The sequence below is a fragment of the Rhinatrema bivittatum genome, chromosome 17, assembly GCF_901001135.1.
Source record: "Rhinatrema bivittatum chromosome 17, aRhiBiv1.1, whole genome shotgun sequence".
Taxonomy (NCBI): domain Eukaryota; kingdom Metazoa; phylum Chordata; class Amphibia; order Gymnophiona; family Rhinatrematidae; genus Rhinatrema; species Rhinatrema bivittatum.
This window is the reverse complement of record NC_042631.1, coordinates 16,694,028-16,720,952: the sequence shown is the minus strand read 5'-3', so window position 1 is coordinate 16,720,952 and position 26,925 is coordinate 16,694,028. Positions and strand designations below refer to the sequence as shown.

Here is a 26,925-nt window from a genome sequence, read left to right as displayed (position 1 = left end):
AATCCAGACTGCAAAGCCCGAAACACTTTGAAATCACTCAATTATTCTAGGAAGCAATGACCTTTAGCAGAGAACATATAATGCAAGGAGCGAGATGCGCTCTCCCTCTCCTTACAGCTATAATCACACTGAATAATTATATCAAACTAATTCTCATTTACGGATCACTTGACTTCAAGTAGTTTGCCATAGAGAGCACCACTTTAAAAATCTCAGTTATCTACAAACTGATTTCTGTGAAGTTCTTTTACGCTCCACCGTGTAATAAGCAGATAAATATTGCATCCAACACATGTACAGCAGATGGAATTACGTTAACACAACAGTGACTCAACGTTACCAACCATCGATCATGCTGCAATTTCTCCAGATCGAGAAACAGGTTTTTTTTGTTTTACATATGTGCAAGTTATGTTTCATAAGGCAATAATGTGGGGGGTTTTTTACAACTTTTATTTTTTATTTTGTCTATATAATGGCTAATATAAACAAATAGTAAGCAAGTCTGTTATACTGATCTGGAGCATTTTTGTTCTGTTCCCATTCGGTGTATTTTTATGGTGCATTGAGAGTGAATAAAACTCATATTGAAATCATTAAACAGCACGGATAAGTAGCTTCCTCCCTGGAATGCAGATATTCCGTCCGCCACTTATTCGGCTTAACTGCTTAGCCAGATAAGTAGTTATCTGGCTAAGCAGTTAAGAGGTGGCCACCAAACTGGACCAGATATTCAGCCGCTGCCACTTAGCTGCATAAGTGCCTGACTTACCCTGCTAAGTCGCGCAGAATATCGGCTTATAAGGTGTTTGATTTTACACTTCATGTTTATTCATATCGCCTTACCTTCTGTCGGATTTCTTCCTCCATTTTCACTGGAGACCCCAGCTCAGCCACCTGCTTTACTCCGTCACTAGCATATCCTCCATATTCCCACAAGATATAGTTTTTGGAGTGAGATCCACCAATGATTGCAGACCAGTGATTAGCCAGACCTATAAACAAGGAAATAGATCATTGCTTTTACGAAATAAATATCATTTTAAATGGCTGATTTTATTTTATTTTTTTTATTTTAAATCTTTTCTATACCGTCGTTAAGATGGGTACCGTCACAACAGTTTACAGTAAGGCACATAAAAGTAGTGATACTAAATCTGTCAGTTTACACAGGTGCCATAAGGTTCGGTAACATAGTTTGTAATCAATATTAATTGTTAAATGTGATAAATCTTGTCCAGGTCTCTCTATATCAGTTTTGAGTACAACACTAGCTTTATAATTGTAACTTATCCTTTAGTGATGAACTATCAATTAAAAACTACATACTAAGTGATTACTGCAGTGTGTGTGGGTGTTCAATTGTTCGTACCTTGCACTTCCTTGGGTTCTATTCTCCCTTCTCTTTTTGAAAAGCTTGTTTAAAGAGCCAGGTTTTTACATTTTTTCTAAAGGTTTTGCTGTCTCTTTGTAATCTTAACTCCAAGGTCATGGAGTTCCATAGTATGGGTCCTGCCAAGGATAGCGCCCTTTCTCTTATTTGTGTTAGTCTAGCTGTTTTGATTGATGGAATAGTAAGTAGTGCTTTGTTGGCTGACCTTAGGTTTCTGTTAGGGATGTGTACACGAAGAGCTGTGTTCAGCCAGTCTGCTTTTTCATTATGTATTAATTTATGATTGGTACATAGTATTTTGTACTGTATTCTTTGTTCAATGGGAAGCCAATGTAATTCAGCCAGTGTTTCTGTGATGTGGTCTCTTTTACTTTTACCGGTCAAAATTCTTGCAGCTGTGTTTTGCAAAATTTGTAGTGGTCTTAGTGAGGTATATGGTAGACCCAGTAGAAGGGCGTTACAATAATCAGTGCTTGCAAATATCAACGCTTGTAGTACTGATCGAAAGTTGGTGGTTGTTAGAAGTGGTTTAAGTCTTCTGAGAACCATTAGTTTCTTTTCTTTTTTTTAGCCATGCTGGGTCAGACCAAGGGTCCATCAAGCCCAGCATCCTGTTTCCAACAGAGACCAAACCAGGCCACAAGAACCTGGCAATTACCCAAACACTAAGAAGATCCCATGCTACTGATGCAATTAATAGCAGTGGCTATTCTCTAAGTAAACTTGATTAATAGCCGTTAATGGACTTCTCCTCCAAGAACTTATCTAAACCTTTTTTGAACCCAGCTACACTAACTACACTAACATCCTCTGGCAACAAATTCCAGAGCTTTATTGTGCGTTGAGTGAAAAAGAATTTTCTCCGATTAGTCTTATTATTTATTTATTATCTTTTCTATACCGTTGTTAAGCAAGCTGCCTTCACAACGGTTCACAATAAGGCACATAATTAATGTTTGCTTAAATGCGTTATATATTAACTAAACAGGTGCCAACAAATATTGTAATATAGTTTCATATTAAATATTACTTAGTGGTTGTGATAAGTCATGTCTACTTCTCACTATATCAGCTATAAGATAAATTCACACTTAAATCTCGTCCTATGTTGTTGCAATCTAATAAGAATAAATATACACAATTTGAGTAAGCTGGTGTGTGTGTGTGTGGTAGTTCTGCTGACCGCATCCTACATTTCCCTGGATTCTACTCTCCATTCTCTTTGTGGTATGCTTGTTTAAATAGCCATGTTTTTAAACTTTTTTTGAATGTTTTGATGTCTCTTTGCATTCTGATTTCTGAAGGCATGGTGCTCCATATTATAGGTCCTGCTAGGGATAGGGCCCTATCCCTTACTTGGGTTAGTCTTGCTGTTTTTACTGAGGGAATAGTTAGCAGGGCTTTGTTTACTGATCTCAGGTTTCTATTGGGGACGTGTACACGAAGGGCTGTGTTCAGCCATTCTGCCTTTTCATCGTGTATTAATTTATGTATGGTGCATAGCGTCTTATATTGAATTCTTTGTTCAATGGGTAGCCAGTGTAGTTCAATTAGGGTTTCGGTGATATGATCTCTTTTACTTTTACCAGTTAGAATTCTTGCAGCTGTGTTTTGTAATACCTGTAGTGGTCTTATTGTGGTGTAGGGTAATCCCAGTAGCAGGGCATTACAGTAGCCCGTGCTCGAAAAAATTAATGCTTGTAATACTGATCGGAAGTCATTAGTAATGGTTTAAGTCTTCTAAGAGTCATAAGTTTGGTGTATCCTTCCTTACTTTTAGAGATATATGTTGTTTCATACTTACTTCTGTATCAATAAACACTTCAAGGTTTCGTACTTTCTCAGCTAGTTGTATTTTTTGGTTGTTATTGATTGTGATTGGGTTTTGAATGATTGTGATGTTTTTTCGTTCCAGATGTAAGAATTCTGTTTGGCGTATCCTTCCTTTACTTTTAAAGATATATGTTGTTTTAAGCTTAGTTCTGTGTCAATTATTACTCCTAGGTTCCATACTTTCTCTGCTAATATTATTTGTTGGTTGTTATTGAGTATGGTTGGGCTCTGTGTGATCTCCATATTTTTTTGTTCTAAATGTAGGAATTCTGTCTTCTCTATATTAATTACTAACTCCATTTGGTTTAGTAGCTGTTTGATGATATTTAGATAGCAGTGAAGAGAACAAGTTGTATCATGGGTCTCTACTTTGATTGTGTTATCATGTCACGTAGCACCATTAGTGAAGAAGATCTTGGTCAGTATATATCAACAGCAAAATCAAAAATTATATAGCTGCAGAGTATGTTGCAGCAGTACATCTGCGATTCAATCTTCTTCACTAATGGTGCTACGTGACATGATAACACAATCAAAGTAGAGATCCATGATACAACAGGTTACAAGTTATTGGTTCTTGTATAGCACTGAGATATCAGCCCTGCAGGCACACTTTAAGTCCTGCATAAATTAATTGCCCCTGAGGCAGCTCTATATACTAGAGCGAAACTCGGCCAGAGTCGGGCATATTTTAATAAAGGGCTTTTTATCATCCGATTCTTGTTCTCTTCACTGCTATACAGCCAACTGGATCGGCTTCCGCTTTGTTGTTTGATGATATCTAGATACATGTTAGCTATGTTTAATGTTTTCTCAATTGTGTCATCAATGGGTAATATTAATTGACTATCATCAGCGTATATATAGTGTGTGATGCCCAGACCAGCTAGCAGGTGACATAATGGTAACAGGTATATGTTGAAAAGTGTAGCAGATAGGGCGGATCCCTGTGGTACTCCTGTTTGAAGGTTTATTTTTTCTGACATTGCGTCTTTGATTTGTACTTGGAAATATCTGTTACTTAGATATGATCTAAACCATTTGATAGTTTTGTTATTTAATCCTATTTCTTCTAGTCTATTTAAAATTATGTCGTGATTTAGGTCAGTCTGCAGTAGGTACATTTTCTGCACTGAGTGCACAGATGGAAATTTTCAAAGCCATTTCTGTGGATAAAACACGAAGAAATGGCTTTACATTTTTTTTTTTTATTTATATACCTGTTCCAATCTAGTCTCAAAGTGGATTACAATCACATTTACGAAGTTGCTCACCGAAAGTGCAGGTAAACGTGCAGTTGTACATTGTCCTGTACGGTAAGCAAAGGCATTCCTGGGGGAGGGGTTGGCAAGGAGTTTGCACTTCCATATGTGGGTTAATTGCTCCCCCCCCCAAATCTGCACACAAATCAACTAAGTATGGGGATGACTTGTAACAGGCCACTGCAAATACTACAGAACTCAGCTGCCAGAATACTTACTGGTAAAGGCAGAAGATATCATATCACCCAAACACTTGCAGATTTACACTGGCTCCCAATAGAACAGAGAATTCAATTTAAAACACTATGCAGGGTTCATAAGCTAATAAACGACGAAAATTCTGACTGGCTAAACACCGCATTACGACTACATGTCCCTCAAAGAAATTTCAGATCTGCCAATAAAGCTCTGCTAACCATACCCTCAGTCAAAACAGCAAAGTTGACCCAAGTTAGAGAGAGAGAGCACTATCTTTGGCAGGGTCATTATTATGGAACACATTACCACTGGAATTAAGACTAATGAAAGAACTAAAACTCTTCAAAAAAGGCTTAAAAACTTGGCTCTTCAAAAAAGCATTTCACAGTGAGGTAGCGGAATAACACATACACAAAGCAGGAAGTCACCAAGAAAAAGCAGTATTGCTTACTTTTGTTATTTTCTCACAATTAAGTATTAAATTATAAAGACAGTTAATAGTAAATGGTACCACACCCATTCCCATTTAGAGTATATTATTGAACTATGTAACCGTATAATAATGGCACCCTTTGGATAACTTAGAAACCACATATTTGTGCCTAACTGTAAACCGTTGTGATGGTGCTCTACTATACGACGGTATAGAAAAGTTTTAAATAAATAAATAAATAAATATGGCATGGTGATTGCTACTATTATGGGGGAGACCTATATGGCACAGCTGATGCTACCATAAGCTTACTGGGCAGACTGGATGGATCATTTGGTCCTTTTCTGCCATCATTTTCTATGTTGCTATGGAAAAGGTTTGAGAATCATGCATCATTAAAATCTTTCAGGTATCTGAAGGTCTGTATCATGTTTCCCCTGCACCTCTTCTCTTCCAGAGTATACATATTTAGATTTTCAGCCTCTCCTCATAAGTCTTCCAGTGGAGACCCCACACCATTTTGGCTGCCCTTGACTGGACTGCCTCCATCTTGTCCCTATCCTTTTTGAGATACAGTACTCCAGGTGACGCTTCACCAAAGACCTGTACAAAGGGATTATCACCTCTTTTTTCTTACTGGTTATTCCTCTCTCTGTGCAGCCCAGCAGTCTTCTGGCTTTAGCTATCACCTTGTCACATTGCTTTGCCACCTTCAGATCGCCAGACACTATCACACCAAGGTCCATCTCCCAGTCCATGTGCTTTAGTCTTTCACCCTCCATCACATACAGTTCTTTTGGATTGCTGCACCCCAGATTGCATGACTCTGCACTTCTTGGCATTGAATCCCAGCTGCTAAGTCATCGACCACTCTGCAATCTTTCTTATATCACTTTTCATTCTCTCTATTCCTTTAGGCGTGTTCACTCTGTTGCAGATCTTAGTAACATCTACAAATAGACAAACTTTATCTTCTATCCCTTTCACAGAGTTGCTTACAAAGATATTGAACAGAGCTGATCCCAAAACAGATCACTGTGCACTCCACTTAACACCGTTTTCTCTTCAGAGTAGGTTCCATTTATCATTACACACTGTTTCCTATCAGTCAACCAGTTTGTAATCCACCCCACCACCTTGTGCCAAGACCCAAGCTTCTCGTTTTATTCATGAATCTCCTATGCGAGACCATATTAAAAACTTTGCTGAAATCCAAATAAATCATATCGAGCACTTTTCCTTGATCCAAATCTCTAATCACCCAATCAAAAAAGGTAATTAGACCTTCCTCTGGTGAATCCATGTTGCCTCAGATCCAACAACCCACCAGATCCAACAACCCACCAGTTTTTCCTTCAGCAGAGTCTCCATTACTTTTCCCACCACCGAGGTGAGGCTAACCGGCCTGTAGTTTCCAGCCTCCTCTCTGCTCCCACTCTTGTGAGGCTGGACCACCACCGCTCTTCTCCAGCCATGCTGCATCACTCCCATTTCCATCTATTGAACAGGTCTTTCAGCGGACCCGCCAGCACATCTCTGAGCTCCCTCAGTATCCTGGGATGTACCTCATCCGGTCCCATGGCCTTGTCCACTTTCAGTTTGCCTAGCTCTTCCCATACATTCTCTTCTGTAAATGGAGTTTTGTCTACCTCAGCCCCATCTTCGGTCTTCTAAACCTGCAATGATCCTTCTCCATTTAAAATGATACTGCATAAATTCTCTCTGTAACACTATGTGTACCAAATAGTAGCTGTAATTGTGTGTGTACTGTAGTTTTGCTGGGATAATTTTCAAAGCAAACTTACCCATATAAGTTGACTTCAGCACGTAAGAGACTGTTATAAATGACCCTGAGAATATAAAATATTTCAGAAACTCACGTGGATATTCCTTCGGGTGTGTCTTTTCCGACCAGTTTCCATAAAATGTAAGTCTATATTTAGCAGTGCCACAAGCACAGCAATCTAAGACTGGTTTCTCCGTCACTCCATTCTGTGTTGGGTCTAATAAAAGAAATGAAACACCTATCACTTACAGGTAATGTTAGGACCAAGTTATAATCCCGAAAGCAAAAATGTCGAGGATTTGAAGTATGATAGAAAACATTGTGACGAACAGCGTATTTCTTGAAGTTAATTTTAATGACCAATAATCTCTGGCAACAGTAACAGAGACAGTTTAAACTTTTATCTCCCAAAATAATCTCATGTGGATGATATTGTGCATCTCTCTGGATATAAAGTATGTTGAATCCTATCTCAAACCAGGCCCCTTTTAGCCCTGGGTCAACAGAAGACCTCACTCAGGAATCAAACCCAGATCCCTCCGTATGGCAGCGTGCAGCGCCATCACCAGGCTCGTCCATAGCTGGGTACCAAACCCACATCCTTCCAGGCGGGATTGTGTGGAGCTGTTGCCGGGCTGGCCTGGGGGAGCAGAAGACCATCCCTCAGCATGGGATTGTGCAGCACAGTGTTTTTTGTTTTGTTTGGGGGGGGGGGGGGGCAGGGCTAACATTGTTATGATTTGGGGTTTTTTTGCTTCACTTTTTAAAATGTTGTTTTTATTTAAATAAAAAGAATGAAAGCACATGAAATGTCATCATTTTTCTGTTTCATTTTAAAAATGAATTGAAACAAAAAATGAATTGAAACAGAAAATGAAAAAACAAACAAACAAACAGCCAGTCGGGTTTTCAGGATATCCACAATGAATATGCATGAGATACATTTGCATACCAAGGAGAATGAGTATATGCAATTTTATCTCATGCGTATTCATTGTGGATATCCTGAAAACCCGACTGGCTGTGGGGGTCCCCAGGACAGGTCTGGGAAGCCCTAAGTCTTCAGACTTGCATCTTTACCGTCCGCAACTCTCTGTGTGCTGACCAATGTAGCTCTACATCCTATTCTATAGACATTGTGATGCCATTGGTTTGAATGTATCGCCCCCAAACCAGCTCCCTGAATATTACTGAGAGCTCTAGCCCCTGACACATCAGAGTATTTCAAACCTCAGACGCGCCATGTCAGGAAAAATAAAAGACTTACCATCCTCACACAGTTTCTTGGTTAGAGAACCCTCATCTTGAAAATAAATAATTCGTTTCTGTACAATGCTTGCCCTGTTGAAGAGCAAAAAAGAAAAAAGCAACCAGGGAAATTAAATTTTGTACAGTTACTTCTAATCTTAGCCAGGAATGAAGGGTTGAATTAATTGTGCGCGATATTTTTAATTTTGAAAACATTTAATACTGTGTTCAGCTTTCTAATAATTCAAATATATTAAAGATACTACATAGGGTAAAAAGTTGTGTGCATACATAGAAATATGGCTGATAGACCTTAGAATAAGACATCTAAACAGTAAACACACAGATACTGTAGTTTCAGGATAATATTAGAGGTCATGTACCAAAAGTTATGAGACTCTATGTACAGTTAAGGGACGTGCAAAGGGTGCAGCTTGAATTCATTCCCACAAGATTTGATCTCCCTTTCCTATGTAGAAAAAAAAGCAATATAATAAGGTGGGGGGTTTTTTTTTTACCCCACAAAGTATTCACAGTGAGGGGGGCAGCAGGGGGGCAGGTACATTTTTAAACAGCCCCCATTGGCTAAAGTCTGCTGATACTTTTTACCTGCAGGCTGTATCCTAAATTCTCAAAAGCAAATTTATTCACATCAATCTGCTTTCAAAATCTGCAGATGTGCACAGAACCAGAGATGACATAAAATGCACAAAGATACCCACCTCCTTGACATGTATATTTCTGTGTATGCTTTGCACATCAAACGTATGTGTCACCCCGCCCCCCCCCCCCCCAGAACACCGTCTTTCCAGCGTGCATAAAATTACACACAACATCTTTGGCGTCTGCTTTTACAAGCAAGACCCCTGGATAATTTTTCAAAGGCCTTTTCTGTACATAAAAGCATGTTTTACGCATGTAAATTATTGTCAGTATTACCCCCAAAGTGTCTGGGCACAAACTGGCACTCAGAAACCTTCTTCTTTCCCCAAATGTCCTTTATAAAAATTTCAAGGAATTTTTAACCAATCTTTTGCACGTGGATCAGATAGCGATTAGCTTTTTGGGGAATTTTGGGCTCTATCTTAGGAAAAATGAGTGCTGAGTAAATTTTGGTTTGTTGTTTGCCTTTGCTTGGTTGATTGTGAATGTTGGCTGCTCATAGAGGACGGTTTTAATGAGAAATTACTGCTTATCTGATAATTTCCTTTTCTTTAGGTCAGAAAGATGAATGCAGAACCAGTGTGTTATGCACCTCTACCAGCAGATGGAGATGGAGCAAAGCTGTCATCACAGTATTTATACCCCTGCAGTGACATTAGCCTTCCAGTATTCTCTGCACAAACCAACTGAGGACAGATTAACAAAACCATTTCAGCACTCAGCCAATAGAAAACACTGAGCTCAGACAAAGACTGTATTAACACTAGTCTAGGGACTGGATTAACACTTACCAGTAACCCCTGGAAACAGCTACGCAGGAGGACCATAGCACAATCATTCAGCAACCAAGAGCGGGAAGCTGGATTCATCTGTCTGACCTAAAGAAAAGGAAATTATCAGGTAAGTAGTAATTTCTTACCATCTAGATAGATGAATCCAGAACCAGTGGGATGTACCTAAGCTACTCTCTAGGGCGGGAGGCTGCCCGTAGTCCAGTCGACACCACACGTAAAAAGGCTGCGTCCTCCTGGGCCTGCACATCCAGATGATAATACCTGGAAAAGGTGTGTTAAGAGGACCATGTCACAGCTCGGCAAATGTCGACTGGAGACAACAATCTAACTTCTGCCCATAACACCGCCTGAGCCCTAGTGGAATGAGCCCTAACCCAACTAGACAACAGATGCTCAGCATCCATATACGGGACTATGACTACCTCCTTAATCTAGAGAGCTATGGTAGCCCTTGAAGCCGGTTTGCTCTGTTTACTTCCACCATGGAGGACAAATAGGTGATCCATCTTCCTGAGAGGTCTAGAAACCTCCAGATACCTCACGATATGTCTCTTAACATCTATGGATCGCAATGGGTGATATTCCTCCGCATCTCTCTCCTTATTCAGAGACAGCAAGGAAATGAAATGATTCATGTGAAAATCCAAGATCACTTTTTGCAAAAAGAAAGGAACAGTGTGCAGCTGTATCACCCTTGGAGTCACTCAAAGGTATGACTCCTGGCAAGACAAGGCCTGCAGCTCAGATATTCTACAGGCAGAACAAGTTGCCACAAGAAACATCATTATCAAGGTCAATAACCACAAGGAAAGGCTATGCATTTGTCAAAAAGTAGGGCCCGCTAAGAAATCCAAAACCAGATTAAGACTCTACAAGGGCACCGGTAACCGCACGAAGGCGAAGATGTTTTACTTCTTTCAAGAAATGGGCCACATCTGGATGAGCCAATAAGGATCCACCATTCACCTGACCCCTGAAACAGGCAAGAGCTGCTACCTGTACCTTTAAGGAATTAAGGGCCAACCCTTTATTCAATCCATCCTGCAAAAATTCCAAAATGTGCGGGATCTTAATCGAATGAGGAAGAACCCCTAGATCTTCACACCAAGCCTCAAACACTTGCCAAACCTGCACACAGGGTAAGGAAGTGGACAACTTTCTTGCTCGCAGCAAGGTGCACACACCGCAGCCAAATATACATGTTTCAGCAAGCAATCTCTCTCAAGGGCCATACCGTAAGACAAAATTGAGTCAGATCTTCATGAAGAACAGGCCCCTGTCACAACATATCCCTGTATGCCGGAAGCCGAGGGGGGGAATCTGCCAGGAGCACCATCCCTCTATGACTCTTGACACTCTGAACCATTCTGCCCAACATGGGCCATGGGGGAAAGGCATAGAGCAGCTTGCCTTCTGGCCATTCCTGCATGAGAGCATCAATGCCCAATGACTTTGGATTTCTCCTGCGACTGAAGAATCGAGGAACTTTCACAATGCGAAGTTGCCAGCAGGCCCAGAAACAGAAGGCTCCAGTCATCCATTATTAGCTGAAACACCTCATCTGACAATACCCATTCTCCTTGGTCCAGACTCCGCCTGCTGAGAAAATCTGTCCTTACATTGTCTTTTCCTGCAATATGCGAGGCTGAGATCTCCTAAAGATGCACTTCCGCCCATTCCATACGTTGGTTTATTTCCTGCAACATTTGCTGGCTCTCTGTTCCTCCCCACCGATTGATGTATGCCACTGTCATCGCATTGTCCGACATAATTCGACCACTCAACCCTGCAACCTGTCACCGAATTGCAAGATGCCAACTGGACCGCCTAGGCTTCCAGTCGATTGATATTCCAGAGATACTCTTCTGCTCTCCAGCGCCCTTGTGCTATGAGTTCCTGACAGTGAGCTCTCCAACCCTGGAGGCTTGCATCTCTCTTGAGTATTAGCCAGTCCGACGATTTAGGGAAAACCCTCTTTCTTAGATGGTCTGCTTGCAACCACCACTGTAGTTGAGAGCAGACGTCCATTGGCAGGTGGAGCTGAATCAAAAAGTCCTCAGACTGTTGGCTCCAATGAGACAGCAGGGAACCCTGAAGAGGACGCATATGCACCCTCGCTCACGGCACCGCTTTCAGGGTCACTGCCGTATCTGTAGATAGGACCACACTGTCGGGTGTATTGTGTTCATCAACAGATGCACCTGTGCCAACAGCTTCTGAATGCAACCTTCCAGCAGGAAAACCCTGCCCTACTTCATGTGGAACTGAACACTGAGATACTCTAGCGACTGAGATGACTGAAGACTGCTCTTGGCCAAGTTCACCACCCAACTAAGCTCCTGCAACAAGGAGAGTACCTTGCGCGACACCAAGAGGATCTCTTCCAGAGTCTTGGCCCAAATCAGTCAATCATCCAAGTACAGGTGTACCAGAATCCCATCCTTTCTCAACTCTGCCACCATGACCACTATAACCTTGGAAAAAGTTCTGGGCATGGTAGCCAGATCAAAAGGCAGCACTCAAAACTGATAATGATGTCCCAGAACCGCAAATCATAGAAAATATTGGTGCTCTAGCTGGATTGGAATATGCAGGTCAGAAACTCCCCTGACTGCATGGCATTATCACTGAGCGCAAGATTTCCATGTGAAAATGAATCACCCGCAAATGATGGTTGACCCCTTTGAGATCTAGGATGGGTGGAAAAGAGCCCTCCTTCTTGGTTACAATGAAATAGATGGAATATCGGCCCAAATTTTCTTGAGACATGGGCACTGGACTACAGCCTTCAGACTGAGGAGGCTTGACAATGTATACTCCACTGTCTGCTTCTTCTGTGGGGAGTGGCAGGGGGATACCATGAACACATCCCAAGGATGTGTGAAACTCCAGCACACTTACATTTCGTATCACCCCCAGGACCCACTGGTCTGATATGATTTCGATCCACCTCTGATAAAAGAGAGAGAGGTGACCCTCTATCTCCAGTTCCTGGGAGTGGGTCAGCACACCTTCATTGGGAGGCTCGGGAAGGTTCCACTACCCTAGCCTGCTCCCCGTCTGGATTGTCTGGGATGAAAGGACTAAGACCTACCGAAAGGTCAAGTTCTCTGAAAGGTCACTCCTCTATAGGGTCGAAAATGCTGGATCCCCAGCACGACCTCTCATGCTAAAGGAGCACGGCATCTACTTCTTATTTGCCGGCAACTGGGGAACCGGAGACTCGCCCCACTTATTGGGCATTTTCTACAACTTGCTCCTAAATAAGAGTGAGCCTTTAAAGGGTAACTTCATAAGATTAGCCTTGGAGGTCATACCGGCTGATCAGTTTCTCAGCCATAACTGACACCTGGCTGCTATTACCGAAGCCACTCCTTTGACCGAGGTGTGAACCAAATTGCAGCCTGCATCTGCAAAAAGGCGGTTGCTGGTTCCATTTCTGCCTTGGAATTCACACTAGATTCATCGACCTCCTGAGAGAGACGTAAACAGGAGTGAGCCATCAGGGAACAACAAGAAGCTATCTGCAAAGTCTTTTGCTACTGTTTCAAATGCTTGCTAAAGGATGGCCTCAATCCTTTTATCATGCATATCCTTCAAGGCTGCTCCTCCCTCCATGAGGATAGTCGTCCACTTGGTGACAGCACATATAAGCATTTCCACTTTCGGAAAATGCAACTGCTCTCTCGCCACTGGCTGCAAAGGGTACAGGCCTTCCAAGACGTGTCCCCCTTTGAAATTAGCCTACGGGGCGCCTCACTCAAGATCAATCAGTTCTTGAATGGCCTCCATAACAGGGAAAAATCAAGAGGCTTTACACAAAGAAATCAAAATGGGATTTTTCTTTGGCCCAGATATGGATTCAGCCCCAGGAACTCCCAGTATCTTTAAAGTCTGGGCCCCCCCCCCCCCCTCTTGCTTGCCTGGAGATGGTGGTGATGAGGGCAATGTCAGAAAGAAAGCTTGTGATAAGCACAGGGGATCTCTGAGGGAGACTATAAAGCTGAACAGGAGATGTGGATGGGGAGAATGGGTGGGCTGTTTGGTCTTTATCCGCCATCTTGTTCTATATTACTATTTTGGGGATGGAGAGGTGCAAGGAAACAGGATCATTTTACCACAGAATTCCTTGCCCAAACTAACATGCCTCTTTTACTGAGAACACCAGGGCCTGGGTCCTGCTCTGAAAGAGAGTGAAGGATGGACATGTCCTTGAGGCAGGGCAATATTTCAGGCCGTCTGCTGGTACCAGCACAGCCACTCCAAGGCCAGCTTGACGTTAGCTCTTGCTTCCTTTGTCTGGTGTTGCCTTCTCCATCTCACTTTGCTGGACAGTACCTGGCCACCATTAAACTTGCCAGCAATGCCTGGCACCAACTGTTTGCTTCTGTAGAATTATAGCCTGCTTTGTGCCCATCCAGCTGTCCACAGGTCTGCAGAACTGCTAAGCCGCGCTTCCCTAGACTGAATGTAATAGTTTTACAGCAAACGAAACAAAGCACTCTGATGTCATTAGTCACTTTGATTTATGCTTTGGCAAGATAATATGCTGAAAATCATTATTTTCCTGCTTTCTAGCTTTCTTTTGAAATACTGAAGTAGCACTGATGTCAAATTAAACATCTGTTTGTATAATAAAGCAGTGTGCAGATGACAGCTGCTATAGAACGGCAAATGCTCTATAGCTGTCAGACTCCTAAATTAACAATGATTTTAATTTACCAACAGCAGTTGATGTCTCTATTCTCCCTTCCCATTATTTACATACTACATAAATTTAAAATATTTATTTAGGAGCTCACCAGAAGGAAAATAATTTTTAAAAAATGGGATTTGATTGTGCTGGAAAACTTGATTTCAGAAGACGACTAATATTGGGTCTTGGTCACAGAGGGAGCCCAATTTTATAACTCAGAACTTAGGGCTGACGTACATGCGAACTTCAGTCTTAATATTCCAAACAGATTTACACGATCAAGTCTGAACTGAAAATTAGCAGGTATGTGTGAGTCGTTCCGCAGCGTGCACAGAGCACACAGGAGCCAGTGTAAATGTTCACCCATACTTTCTATTTTAAAAAGCATGAGTGTAAATGGTTTCTCGTCTTATATCTGCCCTCGAGAACGTCGCCATGCAGGCATTTGCAAGTACAGCCCTGTGGTAATTTTCAAAAGCCTTCTATGTACGTGCATGCATTAGAAAATGCAGACCTGAGAACTCTTCATGATTCTGCACCGGACCAAATGATTTGATTCAGATCAACCAGGCTTATATAACCAGTTTTCCTAATATCCACAGCTGCAATTCAAGACTGCATGGAGACAATTGTTTACATTTTAAAATTATATTTTTTTCCCAATGTTGCTAAAACTGCATGGGGATTTTTTTTCATTATTTACAGGAAAAAGTAATTTAAAACATTTTTCTATCAAATGAATCATTTCCTGTTTTCAAGTAACAAATCAAGCTGATTGAGTCCTGCTCCAAGCGCTCTGGTCAAAGTATTTTTCCTGCCTTCTTGATGCATCTTAGCGTGGGCGGTCCAGGGCGGGACCAGAGGCCTCCAAAGGCCTGCTAGGCCAGGGAAAGGTGCGCTGGCACTTGGCCGGTGCACGCAACCTTCGCCTGCCCTGAGCCAGGCGCAACTTAAATAAAGGTAGGGAGGGATTTAGGTAGGGATTTTAGGTAGAACTGTGGGGCAGGTTAGATAGGGGAAGGAAGGGGAAGGTGCGGGAGGGTGAAAGGAAAGTTCCGTTCGGAGCGGTCTCAGAGGAAACGGGGAAAGCCATCGGGGCTCCCCTAGGGCTCAGCGTGCGCAAAAGGTGCACAAGTGTGCACCCCCTTGCGCACGCTGACCCCGGATTTTATAAAATGTGCGCGGCTGCGCGCACATGTTATAAAATTGGGCCTAGATTTGTGCGCGCCAGGTTGCACGCACAAATCTACGCCTGCGCATAGGTTAGAAAATCTGGCCCACAGTGTTTATTGTGTTTAAGATTTCTAAACAGCCTCAACGAGTTTTTAGACTGGACAAATGTGGCCAGACAGGGAGCATGATGGACCGAATCAAGAAGTCTATTCCATGATTATAACTGTATATAACCAACATTAATTGTTAACGTCATCCTACAAAATACAACCATCAAGAAGTACTACAAAAAAAGTAGTATAATAAATAGGTATCAAATTATCAGAGCCATTATCACAAATAAAAATGGGTTTATGTGCAGAAATGGCTTGTTAAATTGCACAGGTTTTGTGCACATAAAAGCATGCATACTTTTTGTGCATACAAAAACTAGGCATTCAGGGGTAGAGTTGTTGCAGAGTCGGAACTTTTGTACATACCTTTTGATCTTTAAAAGTATGCAGGTAAACAAACACAAATTACACCTTGCAAAAAGCAGACATAGTTTTGTGCAAGTGAGTTTATGTGCATTATTTTAAATAATTTTCAAAGAGGGTCTAGATGTATAAGTCTGCTTTAAAAATTGGTGTAACTTGCACATGCTGTTGCCAACTTCCTTATACATGCTGCTTGAAAATTACCCTCCCTATCAGGCCAATACAGTACAGTGCGCTCCACCGCGTTTGGACGCGCGTTTGACGTGCTAGCTTTACCCCTTATTCAGTAACGGGTAATAGCGCTTCGAAAATGCGCGGCAAATCCCCCCGAAACTAATAGCGCCCGCAAATGCATGTTGATGGCCCTATTAGTTATTCCCGCGCGATTCAGTAAGTAAAATGTGCAGCCAAGCTGCACAATTTACTTTCAGAAATTAGCACCTACCCAAAGGTAGGCGTTAAATTCTGCCGGCACCGGGAAAGTGCATAGAAAAGCAGTAAAAACTGCTTCTCTGTACACCCTCCAACTTAATATTAAGTCGGAGGTCCCAAAAGTTAAAAATAATTAAAAACAATAAAAAAAAATTTTTAAATCAGCCTGCGGCTCGTGGGTTGAAAACCAGATGCTCAATTTTGCCGGCGTCCGGTTTCCGAGCCCGTGGCTGTCAGCGGGTTTGAGAACAGACACCGGCAAAATTGAGCGTCGGCTGTCAAACTCGCTGACAGCTGCCGCTCCTGTCAAAAAAGAGGCGCTAGGGACCCACTAGTGTCCCTAGCGCCTCTTTTTACCGTGGGCCCTCATTTGCATGCAGGCCGATACTAAATCGCGCGCACAGGAGAGCAGGCGCTCGACTGCTCTCCCGTGACTTTTACTGTATCGGCCCATATGTTATATAACTTAGGCTTCTATCATACAGGCCCAAGGAACCAATATAAAGTCAATACTGATTACTGACAGTATTACCAATCAAATATAATAATAAAAGTATACAACAGAATAAAAAAATAAAAATAAGAATTAACTAAAATATCATCTTGGTATCAGTGAGCTTCAAAAGTTTGCTTAATATGGAACAATAAAATGCATAGGACTTACCATCCTACCTACAATTCTGAATCAAAGAGCAACCATAGATCCAATGAAAAGCCCAGGTGGATTGTCCTATCTAGAATGCTGAATGCAGGACTAAAGAGTGAGATCTTATGCCACTTTAGGATAATAATTAGGCATAAGACTTTAAATCTGGCTAAACTCAAAATAATTAGCCAAAGCAGGCGCTCAAGGTGAAGGGCGATATGGTCCCTTGAAGTGCACTCAGCCAACATGTAAGTGGTCGTATTCTGGGCTAACTGCAAAGGTCTCACAGCCTTGACAGGCCATCCTATAAGAGCATTGCAGCAATCCAGGTACAATGTCACGTGGGTATGAACTAGCATAGCCATCTCTGAAGCCTTAATGGTTTAAGCTTTTTAATTAACCTAAGGCACCAGAAGATCAGTCAATGTAGATAGTCAATCACTTAATTAAGCATTATGTTACTGCTTTTTGGAAGAAATCAATATGTACTTGTCTTCTATATTATATCGGGAATGGAATATAAATTGTTTGGATTTTAGATTTAATTACTCACCTTTCCAAACCCTAGATAAGGTGAATTACATTCAGATACAATAGGTATCCCCATAGAGCTTCATTAATATAAGGAGCTCATTTATTAAGCAATGGCAGCGCATTATCGCACAGATAACACGCAGTATTTCAAATGCCACATTATCTTTCCCCCTGGTGAAACTGCAGTATTAAAATGAGCTGGGCTGCATGCAAATATATACAGAATATGCAAATCAGCCCAACACTAATGAATATTATGCAAATTAAACATGATGGCTCACCTTTAACTTCGCAAACTGCGTTAAAAGATCAAAGGTTAGCTACACCTCGAGAGCAGCATGGACACTTTGGCCTTTTACGACCAGAGTTAATAGAAAGTGGACCAAGGGATTGGGGATTAGGGGAGCCTGGGGAGTAGGGGTGTGAGGGGGAGACACAAGAGGGGTCTAATCTATTTTTTAACATACGGGAGCAGTCTTAGGATGGAGAATGGCTAACTTACAGACTTTTTTTTTTAGTTTGTAAATTTTGCCATTTTCAGGGGCGGGGGGGGGAGGGGAGGAAGGGAGAGAGGTAAAAATCTCTTTGGGTTCTCACTAATTTTACAACTCTGGAGGGGGGCAGGAGCACCAGGGTCGCATAGACTCCATTAAAAAATGTCAGCCCAGGGATGTGGGGGCTACCATTCAGCTACTGTAGGTGTTTTCTTTTCCCCAGAGGGTAACTTTAAAACATGCGCACGCATGCCTGTTCATGTATGTATGGGGCACGCATGCTCATGCATTTTACATCATGCGCACAAATGCACTTGCATGATGCAAAATATGCATAAATCTACTGAACCATCTCCACTTATGAGGTTAACCAATAATTGTATCAAAAGAATAAAAAAACTTTAACCCTACACTGAACTCAAGTGTGAATTTCTGCTTCATTTACTCTCTTTTTCATCAATATATAAAGATGGATAGGTGGCAGTTTCATATATTTTGCTAATCAAGGCACCAGCATGGTTGCCTAGGGCTTAGTATATTATAATCATTAACACACCACCCACCACCATAGTTTGATGAACACAGTTTCACAACCTATTTTTTTGAAAATAATCTTTCGATTATGCTGTGCTCTCATGTGACTCATAAAAACAATCAATAATTATTTGAACTCTCAGCCTCCTTCACTCATTATGACTATTCTCTTCGCTTTTTCTCACTAATACCAGCGGATAAAGCTATTACAAGTCTTATGTAGCTTTACTAGTCCACAGTTGTACTTAGCTTTTCAACTCTCGACTTGGCCAGATTTTGGAGATGTCTGCTTTCTCAGGGAAACAGTCGATAAGAACAATAAAAAAATGTTGCTACCTGCATCCGGCGGCTCAGTGCTTTTACTTAAATATGGTGTGAGAGAATCATTGCAAACCCTCCAAGTATTTATATACTAAACATGTGACTTGAACACTACCAATGGAAACTATGGGCATCATCAAATCAGCGATAACCAATCAAGTTCTTCATTTAAACCCCATTTTCTGGTCCTTCTGTTCTTTTTCCCCTTACCTCTCCTCTCCTCTTCCTCTCTCATAATTTTCACTCAGTGCTCCCATGCTCTATTTTCTCTCGATACTTCCATATGTTATTTAATTTTTAATTTTTAATCCATTTTTTGTTTTCCTGTAAGGCATCTGGTAAAGATGAACAATTCAAACTCTGTGTTTTATTATTGTTCCAACAGGTTTTCATGTTTTGATGTTCTTTGTTACATGTAATGCTTTTTCAAGCAAGTTTTAATTGTTCAATGTAAACCGATTTGATTTGCATCTAATGCAAGAAGACCGGTATATAAAAAACCTAAATAAATAAATAAATAGGGGCCTCAATTTGTAGCATATGAATCCAATACCGTTCGCGGTAATTTAATCATGACGGATAATTGCCACCTCTAACCGTATGTTCAATTTGTTCAATAATAGTCTACCACAATTGACTAAAAATGTGATGTTGTTCTAGACAATGAGTAATAATAGGAGCTGTTGGTGTTGTCATGTTAATCCGAGACTGATGTTCTAATAAAACGGACTTTAATTTGTGTATGTGTCCCACATACACCTTCGGGCAAGATCGCACCACTACGTAGACCACATCCTTAGATTCGCAATTAGTACTCATTTTTCTCTTAACTTGATATCTCGTGACTGGATCAGTCCAAATATCTCCTTCTATAGTATTCTCACACCTACTACATTGATTGCATTTCCGATGATTGCCTGATGTCTGTATCAGTTCAGTCCTCAAATAAGAATGAACAATGTGGTCTCAAATATTAGGTTCTCGAGATGTGGCGATTAAAGGAGGCTCTTTGAAGATATCATGCAGAGCCAGTACATGCTGAAGATTTCTAATTGATGTTGCTATAAACGATGAGGACGTGCTTTGTTGCAATACACACACCAACTGGTGATGTTCTTTATTTGGTTGATATTTAAGTAATTCCATATGGTCTATATTCTTTGCTCACTTATAAGCCCACACAATAGGGCAGATTTTCAAAGGGATACGCGCGTACCCCCCAAAAACCTGCCCCAAGTTCCCCCTGTGCGCGCCGAGCCTATGTTGATAGGCTTGGTGGCGCGCGCAAGCCCCGGAAAGCGGGTAAGTCCCGGGGCTTTCCTGGGGGGGCATGTCAGGGGCGTGTCACGGTGGTGCATCATCCAGGGGCGAGGCCATGGGTGTGGTTCCGGCCCGGGGGCATTTCAGGGGTGTGGCTGAGGCCTACAAAACTGCTCCCGGGCTGGGGAATCGCGCAGCTGGCGCAGGCGTAACTCTTCAAAGGTAGAGGGGATTTAGATAGGGCTGGGGGGTGGGTTAGGTAGGGGAAGGGAGGGGTGGAAGGAAAGTTCCCTCAGAGGCCGCTCCGATTTCGGAGCGGCCTCGGAGGGAACGGAGGCAGGCTGTGCGACTAGGTGCGCGCAGGCTGCCAATTTTGCACAGCCTTGCGCACCGACCACGGATTTTAAAGGCTACGCACGTATCTATTAAAATACGGTGTACTCTTGTTCGCACATGCGTACTTTATTAAAATCTACCCCAATATCCTTTATAGGATATCCTCTCCCTCAAAATCTTTCAGCCAAAACTTTAGCTTGTGCCTCAAACGATTCCATGGTGGAACAAATGCGGTGTATTTGAAAAAATTGACTGAATGGCAATCCTCTTTTGAAAGAAATGGCATGGTAGCTATGTTAACGCAACAATTTTTTTTTAATACATTTATTGGATGTGATATATAGAATGGAACTCACCACCATTAGGAGACTGGGCTTCTAAATGGGAGATGCAATTTAATATGGACAAGGACAAAGTAATGCATGTAGGGAAAAATAATCCTAACTACAGGATCCCTGTTAGGCATCTCCACCAAGAAAAGAAAGGCCTTGTGGATAATAGGTTGAAATCTTTGGCTCAGTGTACGGTGGCGGTCCAAAAGGCAAATAGAATGTTAGGAATTATTTGGAAAGGAATAGAGAAGAAAACTGAGAATATCATCTCAAAAAAAGATAATGGTCGTGGAAAAGGTACAAAGAGAAGAAAAAAATGATAAAGGGGGATGGAAAACCTCCCTTATGAAGAAAGGCTCAACAGATTAGGGGTTTTTTTTAAATTGGAAAAGAAATGACAGAGGGGATGTGATTGAAATTTATAAAATCATGAGTGGGGTGGAATGGGTAAAAAAGGAACAGTTATTTACCCTTTAAAACAACACTAGGACGAAGGGGCATGCCACGAAATTAGCAACCAGAAGATTTAAAACAAGTCAGTTAGGATTTGGACATGGGGGACAAGACCAGGCCGGGGACTTGAACCTTTTTTTAAAATTTTATTTTTGTACGTTTTCGACGCGGGCTTGCATTGCCCCAAGGGGCAGGCAATATGCAGTCTGCTCAGGGCCAAGCTGTGGGGTGATTTCATGTAGGGTACTTCACTGCAGCATTTTTACCGCTGGGAAACAATTGCACAGGAGTGATTAAGCTGTGGAGGAAAAATACTGAGGTTTAGTAAATGGACCCCTCCCTAAGTTACCTATCCCGATCAATTCAGACTTTCAGCTTTCGTCTATAGATACAAAACGGGAGAAAAGCTGTAGTGAATCGGGCCCATAAAGTTCTGAATTTACTTTGGTTCCTTGCACACATTCCTACTTACTTTAAAATTACACAACCAGTTCCAGTAGAAGGAGCTGTCCAGAGAACCTGAATCCGTGTCCTCCGCCTAGGGGTACTTTCGGTGACAGCCACAGGACAGTTACTCATGAATTGTGTATCTTCTTCATCAATAATCTAAAAAAATAAAAAAAAAGTGCTACATATTAATGATACTATAGAAATCATTTTGCAGTACAAGTACCACTTTTTGTTCAGTTATCTTCAGCAGAACGTTAGTGTATCAAACATTTTTATTCTAGAGTTAAACTGTACAAGTGGATGACAGGATTCATTCAGTACTAAACAATGCATGAAAAACAGCACGAAAAGCCATCGTCTTGAACACTGCTGTAAATCAGCCTTGCAAGATCAAGTTGACCTTGACCATTCTAGTATTGCAAAACACGTAAAAGTGTAAGGATGATTACAAAAACTTTACATCTCCCACTGTTGCTCCTTATGACCATGGGAAAGTCACTTCACTTGCCATTGCCTCGGGCAGAAACAGTCAGGGTAATTTCTAAAAGGTAGAGCTTTCTCTTCCAAAATTGCCCTCTTAGAAAATTCCACGATGGATACAGACATAAAATCACTCACAGGTCCGCTATGGGTCTGCTTTTCAAAGGGATTTGTGTACGTAAAACCCAGTTTTGTGTGCGTAAATGGGCTTTTGAAAATTGCCTGGGGAGGGCTGTGCAGAGTCGGGGCTGGGAATTCTTTTGTGCGCGTGCGTTTACATTTCTGTAATCTATGTGCACGCATTTCTGTAATCTATGTGCACGCATTTACACCTGCTCCAGAGCAGATGTAAATGTAAGCGCTTACGTCTGCCTAATTTTATGTATTACTTTGTAACATGTGTACAAATCATCATGGCAGTAAAGTTTCCTGAATCTGAATGTAAAGATCAGACAGGGCACAAAAATTTTGTTTTGTTTTTGAATTTTTATGTTTTTTTTTTATATTTAATTTTTAATGAGTTTGTCTTAAGGAGGTTTAAGTGCACATTATTTGTCAGTAGTGCAGAGTAAAAGATGGCAGCAAGTGCCAGCTCCATTCTCCCATCCCCTTTGCCCCACCCATGAAGCTTATCCATGTTATGGGGTCCAAAAGGGGCCAAGAGCAATCCCCAGCTGCTCCTGCCCCACTGATGAATGGGGTATAGCACTGGCGGGGCAAGTGTGACTTGGGATCGGTTTGGATTGCAAAATGAAATAAAAATGATATAGGAAAAGTCATTGACATTTCTTATATCATTTCAATTGATAGCATATCTTCAGTTATTATTTTGACACACACACCCATGAATCAAAGCCATGTGGCAGCCTTGGTCTCAGGGTAAGCAGCTCGGCTTCCTCCAGGGTAAGTGATCCATGCAACTACTGGGTCTGTTCTATTTCTTCAGGGGAGCCAGAACTGATACACATCGCTGGATCCACTCCACTTTCTGGATCCCAGAAAAAAGGTGACAGAACGCTGGTCTGGGTTGTTCTTCCAGAAATTATGCCCTTGGTAATGGACACAAAAAGGGGTTGAATGAGCATAAGTTTGAAAGTTGTGTGTAATGGTGCCATTCATCAGGACCAGGGTTAAAGCCTTAGCAATTGGCACTACTGCTCACAACTTTCAAAATGTAAACTCTTTTTTTTGTGTTCTTGGCTCTGCAGTGTCTGCTTCAGTATCGCCCCTTCCTCTTCCCTTTCTGTTCCCTGCAATAGAGGAGACGTTGGGAGAGGGGAAACCAGAAGGGGGAGGCTGGATTAGGGAGCAAAGTGGCTGTTTTCTTCTCTGTATTCTTCAGGCTCAGTCCTTCCTCTTCTCTTCCCTGCAGGCTGCCTGGAGGGGAAGGGCTGGAGCAGGAAACCCCTGCAGCTCAGCCTCTTAAGCCTGAAAAGAAATGCCGGAACTGCGTTCCACACACACACACACACACAAATTAAACTCTGAATGCAGTATTTTATAACCTACATGTATGCACAGATTATAAAATACATCTATGTTTACCCCTCAACATACATACGTATGTTTGGTTACACGCCAATACCTGCAATCCATAGATAGTACATACTTTTCATACCAATTTTATAAACATATGCAAGAATATTTCAAGTGCAAAAAATCCCCTTGCTCACATAAAATCCTGATTTATATTCAGAAGTCAGTATATTTTAAAACATGCGTGTGCAATTGAAATGATCAGTTTTCTGATACCTCCACCAGTTCACTCATTCCTTCTTTAGATCATCGAGCCCCTCCTGGTTCTTTACCCTGAACACCCCCCAGTTCACACAGACCTCACAACAGACAAATGTAATATCAATTGTGCCTCATAATTAGCAGGTGTAAAATTGTGCGAATAAGTTGCTTAATGTATTTGCATAAATCTCTTATAAAATAGCAACTTACGTGTATCCGTCTTGGTCCCACCCAAGAATGACCCTAGGCCGCTCCTTTTTTGCACAGGTAAAGAGACATTTTTAGCTGAGAAAGCCAGGAGTGGAAGCCAGCTGAAGCCATTAAAATTAAAATTGGGAGACTGTGTGCTATGGCCATCTATTCCTCTCTCTCTTGTTTTGGAGCATGGGCAAAAGGATGGCATTTGCAGGGCAGGGGCAGGGACATCAGAAAAGCATCATATAAAACCAACAGCATCCTTCTCCATGATTACTGCTTCTGAGGTAGTGCAGGCAGGTTTTGCAAAAACTGATTTAGAAGAAGAATTTGTCTTAGGTTCCCTGAACCACAAGATATTGAACAGCTAATTACTGAAGAGAAATTGGTGCCTCTAGTCAGTAGCATCTTAGTCTCCAGTGAGGAAGTTGAGGCAGCAAATGATACTGAGAGGGCTGAGATTTTACCACAGCAAAAGGGAAAATCAACTCCAAGCCAGAATCACCAGCCCCTTCCTCTAATGATGCCATGCAAAAATGACATCCAGGGATTTCCTCTGGCTTCTCCCTGCCTGAGGCTTCAAAACCAATTTGGTTGGTGCTGTTTGCCTCTCATTTGGAGCCTTGGGGTGTTCTTTCCACAGTGGGTGGCTATTTTATGCTTCTTGTGCTGCTTTGGGATCTTCATGCCAGTTTTTCTGCTGCTTTGACTCTCTGTCACTGCTTGGGGCTTCTCAGCCACTTTTGGTGGTGTGTTTGTTACCTCTTCATGGTGTCTTGAGCTGTTCATGCCAAACTTGATGCCACTTTGCCCCTCTTGTGCTGCCTCAGGGTTTTCATGCCACTGTTGTTGGTATCTTTTTCCCTTCTTTTGGAGCCTTGAGGTGTTCTGGCCATTCTTGTTGCTGCTTTGCTCCTTTCATGGTGCCTTGGAGAACTGCCACTGCCTGTACCGTTTTGCACAATTGGGCTCTTGGGCTCTTCATGCTACTTTTGATGCCACATTGACACAGTCTTGTTGCATTGGAGTGATCTTCATCCTTCTGATCATGACTACCCATCCACAAGTTTCATTGGAAATGATTAGAAAACTCCAATTTGGATGCCCAAAATTGGATGCATTGCTTTCCTCATTGTCTTTAATTGGAAACAAATGAATGAAGAAGACAAATAAACACAAATGCTTTTTCATCTAAAATAAACCAAACAAATGTATTTATTTATTATACAGTTTATAATCCATGAATCCATTTGTGTTCAGCATGGATTACAACCAATCACGATATAAAAACACATATATTAACATATAAACAAAAAATAAAAACACATAAAATCAAAACAATACATTTTAAGATCCAAGTACTGAACTTGCAAAAAAAAAAAAAAAAAAAATCCCTGATTACTCTTCTCAATTTACAGATCCATTATCTGCAAGTCTGTGAAAATTATATTAATTTCATTCGCTTACGAAACCCTAAATAATATTGTTTGGTGTGCAACTCTGGTGGCAATGAATTCCATAGTACTGGAATAGCGTAATTCATGTATTATGCAAACAGAAATCTACAAGATATTGTCAGTAACATCTGGGAGGAAGAATATAATGCTGTAGCTGGGACGTATCATGCTAACTTCTCAGCTAAGCAATGTGATTCCATACAAATTACTGTGCGCTAATGTCAACAATTTAATCAGCAACCCATGATGTTCCTTAAAATACAGCAGAAGGTTCACTCCCCATGTCAGTCTATAGATCATCCTTACAGCTGCACCAGCTGCAACATTTTCAACAAATAATCAGGTATTCCTAGATAGGCAGTATTACAATAATCCCTATGGTAAGCACTAATGCTTGCACTATAAGTTTAAAACCACCTATATCTAAAATTATCTGTACGGATCTGAGTAAACTAAGCTTATAAATTGCTGTTTGGGCAACTTTGCCAACCTGACCCCTAGTTTTAATGATCACCTGCAAAATAAAAGGGGTGGGGGGCGATAGTGAGCAGGCGGCCACATCGCGGCAGTGCGTTTTCGCCCACTGTGGTTGTGGACTCGCTGCACACTATTGCCCCCCTAGTGCCAATGAAAAAGGTATTAGGTATTTCCGGTGCTACTGCCGGCCCTTCATTTAACTAATCCCCACCCAAACTCCTCCCTTTTCCCTCATTTAAATTTTAACATCGCCATGCGGTTGCTATTGCGAGTGATAACACCCTAACGCATGTGATAATGGCCCATCGCAATTTGAAAAATGACCCCTATGAGCTTTTAACGATAGTTGAGAGTCAAGTATTACTCCTAAATTTTGCATTTCTTTTTTAATCTGTAAATCACAATTATTGTAATTGACAAACAAATTTGCCTCTTCCAAATCCATCCCAAGCCATAAAATTGTCATTTTATCACAGTTTAAGATAAGTTTATTATTAACCATCAACTCTTGAATTTGTAATAAGCAAAATTTCAAATAATTCACTGAAACCTCCTCGGGCTGCATGCTGAGGTTAAAAAACTGCACATCATCTGCATATATTTTAAATGTTTCATCCGAGGAGGACAAAAACACTTCCTAAAGGGGCAATGTATACATTAAGTACTGCAGCAGATAAAGCCAATGCCTGCAGCAGTCCAGAACAGGAGAAAATCCACTCAGAAAAACAAATCATTTAGAGGTACTTGATGTTTTCTGTTATCCAAAAGCGCGCGAAACCAATGTCAAACAGTTTTTCCAGTTCCCATGTTTCTTAACCACAGTAAAAGCAAA

The 26,925-nt window shown here is 41.5% G+C and overlaps 1 protein-coding gene across 2 annotated transcripts in view; it reads right to left on the bottom strand.

The window, feature by feature from the left end:
• SPON1 (spondin 1) overlaps positions 1–26,925 on the bottom strand; it is a 310,402-nt gene that overhangs the window by 85,586 nt on the left and 197,891 nt on the right. For both annotated transcript variants that reach the window (XM_029582226.1, XM_029582225.1), the window contains exons 3-6: positions 21,770–21,903; positions 8,173–8,246; positions 7,000–7,122; positions 847–995 (exon numbers count right to left, since the gene is read on the bottom strand). In XM_029582226.1, the coding sequence (XP_029438086.1) occupies positions 847–995; positions 7,000–7,122; positions 8,173–8,246; positions 21,770–21,903 (480 nt within the window). The remainder of the gene's footprint in view (positions 1–846; positions 996–6,999; positions 7,123–8,172; positions 8,247–21,769; positions 21,904–26,925) is intronic.